We start from the raw sequence: 16,159 nt of genomic DNA, 5'->3' as shown, positions 1-16,159 counted from the left end.
ATTTTTTTCCTTTTTTTTATTTATTTTTTTTAAATTCTCAATTATATCAATAAATTTTTGTCTTTAGTTTAGGAATTGAATTATAGTAGTATATATAGAGAGAGAGAGAGAGAGGATTGATATGCTGCGCGCCTGCACAATGCGCGACTGTGCGCGCGCAGCATATCAATCGGCGTTTTTTAATTTTTTTTATTAGTTTTTAAATTAAAAAATAATTAAATTTTTTTTTTATGATTTTATTTCTAGGGTTCAGGCTTTGGTTGTAGTATTAAAGTTATTTTTTTTTTTAGATTTTACCTATAGGGTTTAGGCTTTCCAATTAGGTTATAGTGTTTGGTTTAAAATAAATATTAAAATAAAATTAATTTAAGTATTTATTGAGTATTGTAATATGTTAAAGGGATATATTAATGTATCAGAAATTTATATAAGGAAATGTGAAATTTTTTAATTATTTTTTAATTTAAAAACTAATAAAAAAAATTAAAAAACGCCGATTGATATGCTGCGCGCGCACAGTCGCGCACTGTGCAGGCACGCAGCATATCAATCCTCTATATATATATATATATAATATTCGGTTTAGTAAGAATTTATTTATGTTCGTTCGATATACATAAGAATAATTAAACAAAAAAGCTTAAACAACTCATTAAAATAAGCTTAAATACATATGTGTTCAGCTCATTAACGTTTGTGAACAATGTTCATAAATAGCATTCATGAACAACGTTCATGAATAATATTCACAAATTATATTCATTAATAAAACTCTTTTCAATATGTTAAATAAATAATAAAATAAATAAATAAATTTAAATTATCAAGCTCAATAACCAATCAAATAACTAAAAGTTTTAAACAATCAAACAAACTTAAATTGAGAGCTTGATAATATCTAAACGAATCAAGCTCGAACCAAGCTCAAACTGAACTTGAATTGAGAGCTTGATAATATTTAAATATAACCAACCTCAAGTCAAAATTTAAATAATTTCAAGCTCATAACAAATAAATTATGCCAAACTTAAACAATCATATTAAAAGTTTAGTTAATTCTAAACTCAGCTAGGCTCAATTCAATTATCTTATTAACTAAATTTAAACATCCAAAAGTTTAAGTAAACTCAACTCCTTTATAGCAGTAAGTATTAATAAATATATACCGCATATATATATATCATAAGAGCTTCCCGTTGTACGAGTTTTGTCTTAAAACAAGCGGACATTAGGCTCGCGTAACTAGCACTAACAAATGGAATATTTTCACACGTCATCCTCTACTACAACAAGCTTTCAACTACTTCAACAACAGATTACTTCTCGAGTAAACCGTAGTTAGACAGACCCACCCACAGAGACTAGCAAACCGTACTTTGACAGACCCACAAACACACCCACAACGATTAGCAAATAAAACATTCACACGTCACATACACGGAGAGGGAGATGGACGAAAACGTACGTACATAGACGGTGGCATGCAGTGGGCGGTTGGGGAAGAGGCATGCCATCCTAAACCCTACACCCTCGTTACCCTACGTGATTCCTTCTCACAACCGTTTGTTTCTTCGTACGAGTTTTTCGCACATCATCTACCATTCGATATAAAGCGTAACATGACTCCTCTTCGTCTCGTGTCCGAGCCAAAATACAAATTCCTTAACAGAAAGCCGTGGCAGCTCCTCTCCTACCCAACCAGAAGCCGTGCCACTCTACACGATTCCGTCTCTCGGTACGAGTTTTGCTACGGCTATCTGCACGACCTCGAGTCCTTCTTACAAATTTACAACCTCGAGTTTTGCCATGGCTGCACGACTCACGAAGCTTCTCGACGACTCCTCTCCGTTTCGTGCACACGGATCAACCCGCCATCGCTCCACATCCCTTCATTCTTTCTTCTCCTTCACCACCTCGTCAGCTCCGCTCCGCTCCGTGAGGGTGCGCCACACTCGCGTCAGATCTGCATTTTGTGCTACACCGCCGACCTCGAGGTAAGTGATCTGAACTTTGGTAATTATCTTTGTTTGAACAGTAGTCTGTGCTTTTAGTTGGATCGCGGAAGGCGATCTGAATGTTAACAGTTTGTTTGTGCTTTTGGTTGGAGCGCGGCATATTTTGTTCTTCCTTATTCTTCTCTTTCACCACTCGATCTGAATGTTGGTTATTTGAACAGTTTGTTCTTACTCTGACCGTACGTACGGCACTCACTTCATCCAAGGAGATCAGATTAATTAAGAAGATGACTAGGACTTCGGATCGTGATCACGCTACTTTCTTTGAAACTGAAGATACGTTTGGATACGGTAGTATAATGTCTACAGGAGATTCAGGGGACGGTGAAAATTCTCAGTCGAGAGAACTTACTCAAACTTTTGGAAATCACTTACTCGGAGTATGAATATTCCAGCTACAATGTGCCGGTAATATATCATTTTTTGTTTGTTTTAGTTATTTTATAATTTTTGTATTGGTTCTTTTTTATAAGAAAATATTGATTAGGGTTCTCTTTTTTGTTTAGCCGCATTGTCTTCTTCTATATAGTTATTCTGGGATTTTATTTTGCTTGGAAAATCATGCACAAAAACGAGGATGCAATTTGGTTATGGGGTATATCGGTTGTCTGTGAACTTTGGTTTGCATTCTCATGGCTATTAACTCAATTGCCAAAATTATTCCCCATAAATCGTGTACTCAATCTCACCGTGTTAAAAGAAAATTTTGAAAGTATTTCAAGTGACAATCCCACCGGAAAATCTGATCTCCCGGGCATAGATGTATTTGTTTCCATAGCCAATTCAAAGAAAGAACCTACGGTACTTGAAATTGCAAATACTATACTTTCTGTTCTTGCTGTGGACTATCCTACTGAAAAGTTATGTAGTTACGTCTCTGATGATGCCGGTAACATTTTGACTTTTGAGGCAATGGTGGAAGCCGCTTCTTTTGCCAAATTATGGATTCCGTTTTGTCGTAAACATGATATTGGGTGTAGAAATCCAGAGATTTACTTTAATTCGACACAAGATCCATACATAAATCCGAGACATACGGACTTTGTTAACGACCGGCGACGGTTAAAGAGAGAGTATGATAATTTTGAAGATAGGATAAATGGTTTGTCTGATGCAATTAAACGGCGATCTGATGCATACTATGAATCGGAAGTGAAAAATGCAATGGAGGTTGCTCCAGAATCCATCGAGATTGCTAAAGCTACTTGGATGTCTAACGGTGTACACTGGCCTGGAGCATGGGAGAATCCATCTTTAGCGCATTCTTATGATCATCATAGTGGAATGATTCAGGTATTACTTTTCTACTGCATAAATCTTTTTTTTTTAAAAAAAAATATTTACTTGCTTTACCATGTATTGCTGCATATTATTTGTAGTTTAACCATATCTCATCTGTTGGAATATGATTTTACTCTTTTGTGCTTTTTATTTGGAGTGGATTGGATCTGATATGAATTGGGTACACTGATTAATCTTTTGAGTGTAAGGTTCCAAGCTAGGAACTGAACTCTTTTTTTTTTTTTTTTCAGTTAGATAATGACAATTCAAAAGTTGCATGAATTTGCTGTTTCAAATCTCTAGCCGTGTCGGTTGCCATGAGCCAAAATTTTCATTTTTGCTTGCTAACTGACATGTGAGAAGCTCTAATACTCCAATACTAAGCTTGATCTAGCAGCTCCTTATATTGTTCCTCCATCATCTCATTCATCTTCTATGAATCCTTAACATGAGCCCGAGCTTCCTCTATCGTTTGTTCACGACCCTTCACCAAGTTCCTTGACCCTTTATCATCTTCCGTCATTCATTTGTGACCATTCCCCAATTCTAAGTATCTTCCACCTTTCGTATGTGATTCTTTGCTAAGCCCAAGTATCTCTCCACTACCTAAAACTCCCAAGCAACTGTGAGGGAGTGAGCATCCACACTTTCCTCCCCATTTCTCCTTCTCCTCTTTGGAGAGGCCCTACACAGAACAACAATGTTTTGAAACAAGCTAAGAAACAATATGGTCCTGGTTTTTTTGTGAAAACTCCTAATGGTTAGAGATGTTAAACTTGGTTCTTTGACTTCATCAAATTAATCCTATAGCTAAGGAACAAGATATCAATTGATTTCCAATTTTTAGATTAAATAGAATTCGCTTCGTATTGGAATCAACCTACTTTGACAATTTTAGTTGCTGGCATTCGGTTACAGGAACCAATCAAGTTGGAAAACGTTGGATTGATTGTATTTCTGTATTTATTTTTTACATTTCAACAAATGATGTTGTTTTTTATCTGATTATAAATACCATATAGTACAGGGAAAAAGTTAAGTTACACAAGATGAATCATAAGTATGAGTAGAGGAAACTAGCTGGGTTTACTGCTAACATGGTATTGCCAAACACAATGCCAATGTCTATTCTGTTTGTCTACTCTCTTGATATTCCAATAATTGCAACTCTTTACATAATTCAAAAATTGAAAATCTGTTTATGTTCTAGGTAATATTGAAGGCTCCAAGTGATGAACCATTATTTGGCAATTATGAAGAGGCTGCATCTCTAGATTTCACCGGCATCGATATGCGTCTGCCTATGCTGGTCTATGTTTCTCGTGAGAAGCACCCAGAGTATGAACACCACAAAAAGGCCGGAACTTTGAATGCGCTTCTTCGTGCCTCTGCCGTTATGTCGAATGGTCCTTTCATTCTCGACCTGGACTGTAATCAGTATATCTATGACTCACAATTCCTCCGAGAAGGCATATGTTTCATGATGGACTGGGATGGTGATCAGGCAGATCAGCTTTGCTATGTTCAATTTTCTCAGAGTTTTGACCCCTCTGATGATTGTCATGTTGGTGTCAACATGCGAGCACTTGATGGACTCCAGGGTCCAGTTTATGTTGGTACTGGTTGCCTCTTCCGACGAATTGCTCTTTATGGCTTTGATCCTCCTGGCTCCAAAGAGCATCACGCAGGCTGCTGCAGCTGCTGCTTTCCTCAAAAGCGTAAAAGCCAAACAGCCACGGCATCTGAAGAGACACATGCTCTTCACCTGGGAGACTATATGACTGAAGAAATGACCATGTCCACTTTCCCTCAAAAATTTGGAAATTCATCTTTTCTCATTGATTCCATTCCAGCTGCTGAGCTTCAAGGTCGACCTCTTGCTGATCATCCTGCCATTAAGTATGGTCGTCAGCCTGGTATTCTCACTGCTCCTAGGGAATTTCTTGATGCATCGGCTGTTCCTAAAGCTCTCAGTGTCATTTCAAGTGGGTATGAAGATAAGACTGAGTGGGGTCATTGCATTGGATGGATTTACGGGTCTGAGTCTGAAGATGTTGTTACTGGCTATAGGATGCATAATCGAGGTTGGAAATCTGTATATTGTGTAACCAAGCCTGATGCCTTCCGCAGGACAGCTCCAATGAACTTAACTGATAGGCTTTCCAAGTTTGAGTAAGTTCTCTCGACTGAGAATTTTCACCGTCCCCTGAATCTCCTGTAGACATTATACTACCGTATCCAAACGTACCTTCAGTTTCAAAGAAGGTAGCGTGATCACGATCCGAAGTCCTACTCATCTTCTTAATTAATCTGATCTCCTTGGATGAAGTGAGTGCCGTACGTACGGTCAGAGTAAGCACAAACTGTTCAAATAACCAACATTCAGATCGAGTGGTGAAAGAGAAGACTAAGGAAGAACAAAATTAAATATTCCGCACTCCAACCGAAAGCACAGAGTACTGTTCAAACAAAGATAATTACCAAAATTCAGATCACTTACCTCGAGGTCGGCGGTGTAGCACAGAATGCAGATCTGACGGAGTGTGGCGCACCCTCACGGAGCGGAGCTGAGCTGACGAGGTGGTGAAGGAGAAGAAAGAATGAAGGGATGTGGAGCGAAGGCGGGTTGATCCGTGTGCACGAAACGGAGAGGAGTCGTCGAGAAGCTTCGTGAGTCGTGCAGCCGTGGCAAAACTCGAGGTTGTAAATTTGTAAGAAGGACTCGAGGTCGTGCAGTTAGCCGTAGCAAAACTCGTACCGAGAGACGGAATCGTGTAGAGTGGCACGGCTTCTGGTTGGGTAGGAGAGGAGCTGCCACGGCTTTCTGTTAAGGAATTTGTATTTTGGCTCGGACACGAGAGGAAGAGGAGTCATGTTACGCTTTATATAGAATTGTAGATGATGTGCGAAAAACTCGTACGAAGAAACAAACAGTTGTGAGAAGGAATCATGTAGGGTAACGAGGGTGTAGGGTTTAGGATGGCATGCCTCTTCCCCAACCGCCCACTGCATGCCACCGTCTATGTACGTACGTTTTCGTCCATCTCCCTCTCCGTGTATGTGACGTGTGAATGCTTTATTTGCTAATCGTTGTGGGTGTCTTTGTGGGTCTGTCAAAGTACGGTTTGCTAGTCTCTATGGGTGGGTCTGTCTAACTACGGTTTACTCGAGAAGTAATCTGTCGTTGAAGTAGTTGAAAGCTTGTTGTAGTAGAGGATGACGTGTGAAAATGTTCCATTTGTTAGTGCTAGTTACGCGAGCCTAATGCCCGCTTGTTTTAAGACAAAACTCGTACAATGGGAAGCTCTTATGATATATATATATGCGGTATATATTTATTAATACTTACTGCTATAAATGAGTTGAGTTTACTTAAACTTTTGGATGTTTAAATTTAGTTAATAAGATAATCGGATTGAGTCTAACTGTGCTTAAAATTAATTAAATTTTTAATATTATTGTTCAAGCTTGGTATAGTTTATTTGTTATGAGCTTGAGACTATTTAAATTTTGACTTGAGGTTGGTTATGTTTCGATGTTATCAAGCTCTCAATTCAAGTTCAGTTTGAGTTTGGTTCGAGCTTGGTTCGTTTAAATATTATCAAGTTCTCAATTTAAGTTTATTTGATTATTTAAAATTTTTAATTATTTGATTAGTTATTGAGTTTGATAATTTAAATTTATTTATTTATTTTATTATTTATTTAGCATATTGAAAAGAGTTTTATTAATGGATATGATTTGTGAATATTATTCACGAACGTTGTTCATAAACGTTATTCATGAACATTGTTCACAAACGTTAATGAGTTGAACACATATGTATTAAGCTTATTTTAATGAGTTGTTCAAGCTTTTTTTATTTAATTATTCTTATGTATATTGAACGAACATAAACAAATTCTTACTAAACTGAATATTAAACATGTTCATGAACGTTTAATTTATTTACAACCTTAATAATGCTAGTTACACGAGCCTATATAATGTCCGCTAGTTTTAGATAAAACTTGTACAGATGGGAAGCTCTTATTGTGGTGTATATATATATATATATATATATATATATAATACTATAACTCAATTCCTAAATTCTAAAGACAAAAATTTATTGGTATAATTGAGAATTTTAAAAAATAAACAAAAAAGGAAAAAAAATCACTATGTGCGGTAACTATGAGTGTCATTCATGGGCACCACCTAGACTAAAATTATCGTGTGTGTATATATATATATACACATGGTTTTGATATGATGTTCGATTCTCATGTCATACTATGTGCGGAGAGTCTGGAAATGATTTGAGTGCTCGGATGTTTGTGAGAGGCGTGGACGGAGACACACATGAGGAGTCATGCATCACAACGATCCTATATATATACACACACACCATAACAATCTTTTATATATATATATATATATGTTGGTAGTTTTGAGAGCATGAAAACTAAAACGAAGTAATTAAATTAATAATGCGGAAACCATAAACACTCACATTGATCTCCCGAAGAACCGCAATTGAAGACGCCGATCGATGAAGAGATTGCCGCTGTCGGAAGCACGATCACGGAGTTGCCGGAAAGCGCTTCAAGGTTCACGAGCCAAATCCCGATCTACAGATGTTCTCCCTTTGCTCACACACGATTACCTCCGCTGCTCCTTTGATCACCTCGATCGCTTGCTCGCTGTTCACCTTCGCATTCGCCTCTTCTTACCTCTGATTGCCTTGGACGCCTCTTATAAGAAGGCTGAGGAAGACGAAGGGGAAAGGACGCCCCTTCGTCTCCTTGGCGTTTCCAGCAAACTTCCGTTTGTGGCAGCGAAAGGGACGAACCCTTTCGTCTCTTGTGTAATGCACAACATCTCCCACTCGTTCAAGTCAATCCAAATGGTCACATAGACCATGTTAACCACATAGACTACAAGGTGATCATGTCACGAAGACCAGAGTAAAATTTAGTCACAAAGACCAAATAAGTCACATAGACTTTATGAGGATCAAGTCTCGAAGACCAGAGCAAAATTTAGTCACATAGACCAAATAAGTCACATAGACTTTATGAGGATCAAGTCACAAAGACCAGAGTAAAATTTAGTCACATAGACCAAATAAGTCACATAGACTTTATGAGGATCAAGTCACAAAGACCAGATCAGAACATCCATTCCATACATTAGGGGAAATGGTTCGTGCGACAGTAAGCACAGTGAGCATTCAATTGCTAAGAAGATTGTCATACCTTACTTAGCTGCTCCATAGAACAAATCAGAGACATAAATGTCCATTGAACGAATCATAGACATAAATGGCTTGCCTTTACCCCAGATCAAATTATTTACATCATCATAAACATCTCTAATCCCTCATATTGACCATATGTCAAGAGCATGTTCAACACCTCCAATCAAACAAATTATTCACAATTACATTTTATGTACTGAACTAAAAATGTAACCGGTACCAGTGAATAAATGTCGCAGATGTAAATCAATCTTAATCTTCCTTTTTAGCTAGAATCCATTCATTCTAATCAGTTGCTTTCCTAGTTATGCTCCATAGACCGAATCATCCATAGCCAATAGGAAACATGCTACAGTAGCAGACACTGATCAGAACTTCAAGTAGACAGCTAAATAGTCACTTAGAGTAAAATCGAGATTAACTTATAATCTCAAGGGTCTCACATAGTAGAGAAGCAGGGATCCATTCTCCTACAACCCTTCTTGTCGCCATAGCACATGTGGTATGAATCACATGCTACGATGTTATTCTCTTTACCAAAAAGAGCGCATGTTTTTCCCAAATTTAACATCGTACAGATTTCGATCTAGACATTCCCAATGTCTAATCCTGAATTCAACATATGAATTCTAATCTGGCTTCAAGCAGATTCAGTAAATGGTGGGTGCATTTACTCCAATCATTACACAAATGATCTCATCTTGACACAAATATCAAGGCGACCTTAACTTATGGGTATGTCTCTATTCACAGCTACAAAAGTTGTCCCATAAGCAACGGTCTTACCTCTATTCATACTCAACAAATAGAGATGATTGTCCATGTGAGTGGACCAATCCCAATCTGCCAACATGCTTATCGAGACTTTTATTCGAATGTAACCAAGACATATACACTAAATAGATCATGGAATTTTTCATTTATCAAAATATCTTTACAATTGTTACGTTCTCCGAAGTCCCAAAGACTTCATATGCCCATGAAATGACTCTTTAGTCAATGGCTTAGTAAAAGGATCAGCAAGCATATTTCGTGTAGGGATGTACTCAAGAATAATCTTTTTCTTGTCAACAATATCCCTTACAAAATTATACTTAATTTCTATATGCTTGCCTTTGCTGTGATATTTGGGATCCTTGGAAAAAACTATCGTACCTTGGCTGTCACAGTACACAGTAACAGGACTCCCACTATCCTCAGCAATCCTCAGATGCTTCAGGAACCTTCTTAGCCAGACAGCCTCTTGCACAGCCGCTGCACAAGCCACATACTCAGCTTCCATTGTCGACAAGGCTACACAAGCCTGCTTCTTGCTGTTCCATGAGATGGCGCCATCATTCAGCAAGAAGACATAGCCAGATGTGGATTTTCTGTCATCAAGGTCCCCTGCCCAATCTGCATCTGAGTAGCCACTTAGGCTCATATCTGATCATTGGAAACAGAGGCAATAATCAGCTGTTCCTTTAAGATATCTGAATATCCTCTTCACCGCTTTCCAGTGTCTCGATCCTGGGTTTGACTGGAAACGACTAACTAAGCCAACAACATAACTTATATCGGGACGAGTACACAACATAGTGTACATCAAACTACCAATAGCACTGGCATATGGTTTTTTCTTCATTTCAGCTATTTCCTATGGAGTCTTGGGATACATACTTTTGCTCAAGACAATACCTTTCGCAATAGGCGTCTGTTCAATATTACAATCTGACATATTGAAGTGTTGTAGCATCTTAGTGATATAAGCTTCTTGAGACAAACCCAAAAGCCTCTTTGATCGGTCTGTAACGATCTTCACTCCTAAGATGTACTCTACTTCTCCCATATCTATTATGTCAAATTGTGATGAAAGCCAACTTTTGACTTTTATCACACTCTTTATGTCACTTCCAGCTATTAGCATATCATCAACATATAATGATAAAATGACAAGCTTTTCTTTTTCCTTTCTTAGGTAAACACAATGATCCTCATTGATCATTTCGAAACCATAAGATAATATTACTTCATTAAATCTTATGTTCCATTGTCTTGATACTTGCTTTAGCCCATATATAGACTTCTGAAGTCTACATACTCTTTTCTCTTGGCCTTCAGTAACATAACCTTCTGGTTGTACCATATAGATTTCTTCGTCAAGATTACCATTAAGGAAAGCTGTTTTTACATCCATCTGATGTAATTCCATGTCATAATGTGTTACTATAGCTAGGATGACACGTATTGACACAAACTTCACAACTGGGGAGAATGTCTCTTCAAAGTCAATACCCTCCATTTGGGTATATCCTTTTGTTAGAGTGTATACTAAAAGCCTAGCTTTTGGTATAAACATTTATCTAGAAATAAGAATCACATTGGTCAAATGTCTACATTTGTGATAAATGTAGTTGCTCAATTAATTTATATTGTAGATAATATGGTGTGTGGTGTCACACACAGAAGATTATGTTATTGGTTTCTTATAAATTATAAACAGTAGCTCACGACCAAGATGGAAAGGAATAAACCATTGGAAGGTCGTAGTGTAAATAGGTATTAGTTTATCTTAACTATATAATTACACTAGTACACTTAGAGTGTATTGAGTAGGACCATTTGAGGTCGTTCCTTTTATACTGACTTTATGAAGGAACAAAGACCTCAGTTATTATGGAAGTGTGTGCTCTTAATCCTAATATAATAACAAGCACATATATTTGATATTTATTTCTTTAATTTATCAATGGGTGAGATTTAGTTCGATGAATCAATAAGCCCGATAAGTTGGGAAATGATATCACTTATAGTGTGTGTTGTTGATTATAGAAGGAAACTGTGTCCTAGTAATCTAGGTTGAGAATGTCCCCAAGAAGAGCTCATAAGGATTGTCATGTTAAACCCTGCAGGTGGACTTAGTCCGACATGATGATGAAGTTGAGTGGTACTACTCTTGGAGCTAGATATTAATTAAGTGAGTTGTCAAGAACTTACTTAATTAGTGGACATTTGTTATCTTAAACACGGAGAGACTAACACACTCATAATAAGAAGGAGCCCAAAATGTAATTTGGGATTAGTGTAGTTCAATAATAGTTCTTTAGTGGAATGAATTATTATTGATGAAATTAAGTTGTGTGTTCGGGTGAACACGGGATGCTTAATTTCATCGGAGACCAAAACAAATTCCTCCTCTCGGTCCCTATCGTAGCCTCTAGTATATAGAGATTTATACCCACCGTGTACCCACCTTCTTACCCATTCAATGGGGCCGGCCAAGCTAGCTTGGAACCCAAGCTAGGGCCGCCAAGATCAAGTGGATGAGTCAGTAGGTGGCCGGCCAAAGCTTAGGTCCCAAGCTTAGGTGGCCGGCCACTAGAATATTAAAATGATTTTTATTAAAATTATTTCTTATGTGGATATCATGATTTTAAAGAGAGTTTAAAAATTAAAAATTTCCTTTATAGCTTTCTACAAAAGATTAAGAGAAGAGATTAATCTCTTTCCTTATTTGTAGATTAAAAGGATGGTTTTAATTTTTGGTAAAAACTTTCCTTATTTGTAAATCATCTACATGTTTAAAAGAGAGTTTAAAATTTGAAATCTTTCCTTATTTGTTGATTAAAAGGTGGATTTTAAATTTTAAGAAAACTTTCCTTTTTAACCATGTTCATGATTTAAAAGAGAGTTTAAAAATTAAATATTCTCTTTTATAAGTTTCTATAAGAGATTAAGAAAAGATTTGATATCTTTCCTTATTTGTAGATTAAAAGAGATTTTAATTTTTAGAGATAACTTTCTTTTTATCCACATGTTTAAAAGAAAGATTTTAATTTATAAAATTTCCTTTTTATTAACCAATCATGAAGGGATGAAAATTATTAGAGAAATTTTTTATAAATTTCTAGAGACAAATTAGGAAGTTTTAATTAATTAAAACTCTCCTTGTTTGTAGCTTTAATATGGCCGGCCATATGAATTGATGAGAAGAAAATTATTTTTAATTAAATAAATTTTCTTTTTCAATGGCAAAAGAATTAAGGAAGTTTTTATTAAATTTTCCTTATTTGCCAAGACCAAGGATTATAAAAGAGGGGGTAGAGGAGGCTTCATGGTGAACATCTCTATTCTAATTTTTCTTCTCTTTTCTCCTTGGGTGTGGCCGGCCCTTTCTTTCCTCTCCTCTCCTTTGTGTGGCCGAAACCTTCTCATGGTGGAGATAGCTTTGGTGGCCAGATCTAAGAAGGAGAAGAAGGAGAGAAAAGAAGCCTCTTTTCTAGCATCCCTTGGAGCATGGTGGTGGTGGTCAAACCTCTTCATCCTAGGAGAAGTTTTGATGGCCGAAACTTGTAAGGAAGAAGAAGGTGCTTGGTGGTTCTCATCTCAGAAGATCGTTGCCCACACAACGTCCGAGGTTAGAAGAGGAATACGGTAGAAGATCAAGAGGTCTTTCTAAAAGGTATAACTAGTATTTTTCCTTTCCGCATCATACTAGTTATTTTTGGAAATAATACCAAATACAAGAGGCATGCGATTCTAGTATTTCGAATTTGTTTTCGATGTTGTGTTCTTTGTTTTTTTTTTCCTTGTGATTTGATTGTTCCTTTCGGTTAACCTAAAGTTATTTTAGGAAATTAAATATTAGCTTTCCTTAAAACTTTTTGTCTAGTCGGTGGTGGTTGCTCCCATATCCAAGAAGGTCATGTGCCTCGCCACGTCAGTACTGGGAACCAATTATGGAAATTAATATTTAATGGAATTAATAACTAAGGTGATTTGGATCGAACGTGTTAAGTTCCGCAGGAGATCCAAGTCAAAACCTAAAAGAACAAATAGATTAAACTTTGGATCAAACGTGTTAAGTTCCGCAGGCGATCCAAGTTTAATTTAAAAGAACACATGGTAGTGTTGGAGTGTATACTGAAAGCCTAAGCTTTTGTAAACATTTGTTTTGAATAAAGAATCACATTTGGTCAAATTATCTACATTTGTTTGTAGTTGTTCAATTAATTTATATTGTAGATAACATAGTATGTGGTGTCACATACAGAAGATGATGTTATCAGTACCTTATAAATTATAAACAGTGGCTCACGACCAAAATGGAAAGGAACAAACCATTAGAAGGTCGTAGTGTAATTAAGTATCAGTTTATCTTGATTGTATAATTACATTAATACACTCAGAGTGTATTGAGTAGGACCATTTGAGGTCGTTTCTTTTATACTGACTTTATAAAGAAACAAAGACCTCAGTTATTATGGAAGTGTGTGCTCTTAATCCTAATGTAATAACAAGCACATATATTTGATATTTATTTCTTTAATTTATCAATGGGTGAGATTTAGTTCGTTGAATCAATAAACCCGATAAGTTGGGAAATGGTATCACTTATAGTGTGTGTTGTTGATTATAGAAGGAAACTGTGTCCTAGAGATACTAGGTTGATAATGTCCTCAAGAGGAGCTCATAAAGATTGTCATGTTAAACCCTGCAGGTGGACTTAGTCCGACATGATAATAAGGTTGAGTGGTACTACTCTTGGACTTAGATATTAATTAAATGAGTTGTCATTAACTCACTTAATTAGTGGACATTCGATATCTTAAACACAGGGAGACTAACACACTCATAATAAGAAGGAGCCCAAAAATGTAATTTGGGATTGGTGCGGTAGTTCAATGATAGTTCTCTAGTGGAATGAATTATCATTGATAAAATTAAGTTGTGTGTTCGGGGAAAACACGGGATGCTTAATTTTATCGAGAGACCAAAACTAATTCCTCCTCTCGGTCCCTATCGTAGCCTCTTATTTGTAGAGTTCTATACCCACCTATACCCACCTTCTATACCCACCCAATAGGGTGTTGGGTTCTTGGGCCGCGAAAACCGCTATAAGATTGGGTGGCCGGAGCTAGCTTGAACCCAAGCTAGTGGGGCCGGCCAAAATAAATTAAAAAGAATTTTAATTTTAATTTTTATTATGTGGAAGAAATAATTTATTAAAGAGAATTAAAATTAAATTATCTCTCTTGTAAAATTTACAAAAGATTAAAGGAAGAGATTAGATCTCTTTCCTTATTTGTAGATTGGTGAGATATTTTATTTTCTCTTTAAAAATTATTCACATGTTGATAAAATTAAAATTATAGAAGTTTCTTTTATTAACCATGTAGAGATTTTTAAAGAGAAATTTTAATTTTTAAAATTTCTGGAAACAAATTAGGAAGTTTTAATTGTTGATTGAAACTTGTCCAATTTGTTCTCCAATGATGTGGCCGGCCAATGTAGATTTAATTGGGAAATTTTATTTTATTTTTCTTAATTAAATCATGTCAAGGAAATTAAGGAAATTTTATTGTAATTAAATTTCCTAATTTGCCTAGGCCAAGGAATATAAAAGAAGGGGTGAGGGTGCCTTCATGAGATACAACCTCTATTATTTTCTCTCCCTCTTTTGTTCCTTGGTGTGGCCGACCATCATCTCCTTCTTTTTCTCTTGTGGTGGCCGAATCTCCCTCTTCTATTAGAGTTCTTGTGGCGGTCGGATACTACTCGGAGAAGAAGAAGAAGAAGGAGAGAAAGCTAGTATCTCTTGGAGCTTGGTTAGTGTTTTGATTTTCTTCCTTGGTGAAGCTTTTCCTTTGTGGCCGAACCTAGCAAGGAGGAGAAGGTGGTTGGTGGTTTCTCATCTCGGAAGATCGTTGCCCACACAACGTTCAAGGTTAGAAGAGGAATACGGTAGAAGATCAAGAGGTTTTTCTACAAGGTATAACTAATAATTTTTCTTTCCGCATCATACTAGTTATTTATGAAAATAATACCAAATACAAGAGGCTTACGTTCTAGAATTTCGAATATGTTTTTCGATGTTGTGTTCTTTTGTTTTTTCTTTTCCTTGTGATTTGATTGTTCTCTTCGGTTAACCTAAAGTTATTTTAGAAAATTAAATATTAGATTTCTATAAAAGGTTTTGTCTAGTCGGTGGTGGTTGCTCCCATATCCAAGAAGGCCATGTGCCTCGCCACGTCAGTACTGGGAACCAATTATGGAAATTAATATTTAATGGAATTAATAACTTAAGGAGACTTGGGTCGAACGTGTTAAGTTCCGCAGGAGATCCAAGTCAAAACCTAAAAGAACAAATAGATTAAGTTTTGGATCAAACGTGTTAAGTTCCGCAGGCGATCCAAAATTTAATTTAAAAGAACACATGGTAGGTAGGAAAAGGTTCAGACCTTTGTACAAAATTTTTGTACAGTGGAACCTATAGGTTTTCCGAGTAGCAACCAACAATTGGTATCAAAGCTAGGGTTTTGCCTCTGTGTATTTGGTATTAGGTCAATTATGCACATGTCATACATAATTTAGGCAGGTTAATAGTAGGAAGTGCTAACTTTGTGGATGCAGGATCCAACTATTATGACTTTTAGTTATTATGTGTGTGATTGGACCCTTGGACATGTCAAGGGCATTTATATGTGTGTGCATGATTGTATTAAAATACAGCAGGAGCTGTATTTAATTTTATTAGGATTTTATTTTTGATCTTGATACATGTACATTCCTTTTATGGAATATAGGATCAAAAATGTAAAATTCTATTTATGTCGCGGATCGAATCTTGCAAAGCGTGGAA

The 16,159-nt window shown here is 36.5% G+C and overlaps 1 protein-coding gene across 1 annotated transcript; it reads left to right on the top strand.

The window, feature by feature from the left end:
- The first annotated feature begins 2,576 nt into the window (after positions 1 to 2,576).
- Positions 2,577 to 5,472, top strand: LOC122013845 (cellulose synthase-like protein D2). Its single transcript, XM_042570065.1, has 2 exons — positions 2,577 to 3,308; positions 4,507 to 5,472. The coding sequence occupies exons 1-2, from the start codon at positions 2,577 to 2,579 to the stop codon at positions 5,470 to 5,472; spliced, it is 1,698 nt and encodes a 565-aa protein (XP_042425999.1).
- The last annotated feature ends 10,687 nt before the right edge of the window (positions 5,473 to 16,159 follow it).

This window comes from Zingiber officinale, chromosome 8B (genome assembly GCF_018446385.1).
Source record: "Zingiber officinale cultivar Zhangliang chromosome 8B, Zo_v1.1, whole genome shotgun sequence".
In the NCBI taxonomy this organism is placed as follows: domain Eukaryota; kingdom Viridiplantae; phylum Streptophyta; class Magnoliopsida; order Zingiberales; family Zingiberaceae; genus Zingiber; species Zingiber officinale.
This window is presented reverse-complemented; position numbering and strand designations above follow the sequence as displayed.

Coding starts and splice junctions, on each gene's coding strand:
- LOC122013845 (XM_042570065.1), top strand. CDS start 2,577: ATGCACAAAAACGAGGATGCAATTTGGTTATGGGGTATATCGGTTGTC. Junction 3,309..4,506: donor ATCATAGTGGAATGATTCAG/GTATTACTTTTC, acceptor TTTATGTTCTAG/GTAATATTGAAGGCTCCAAG.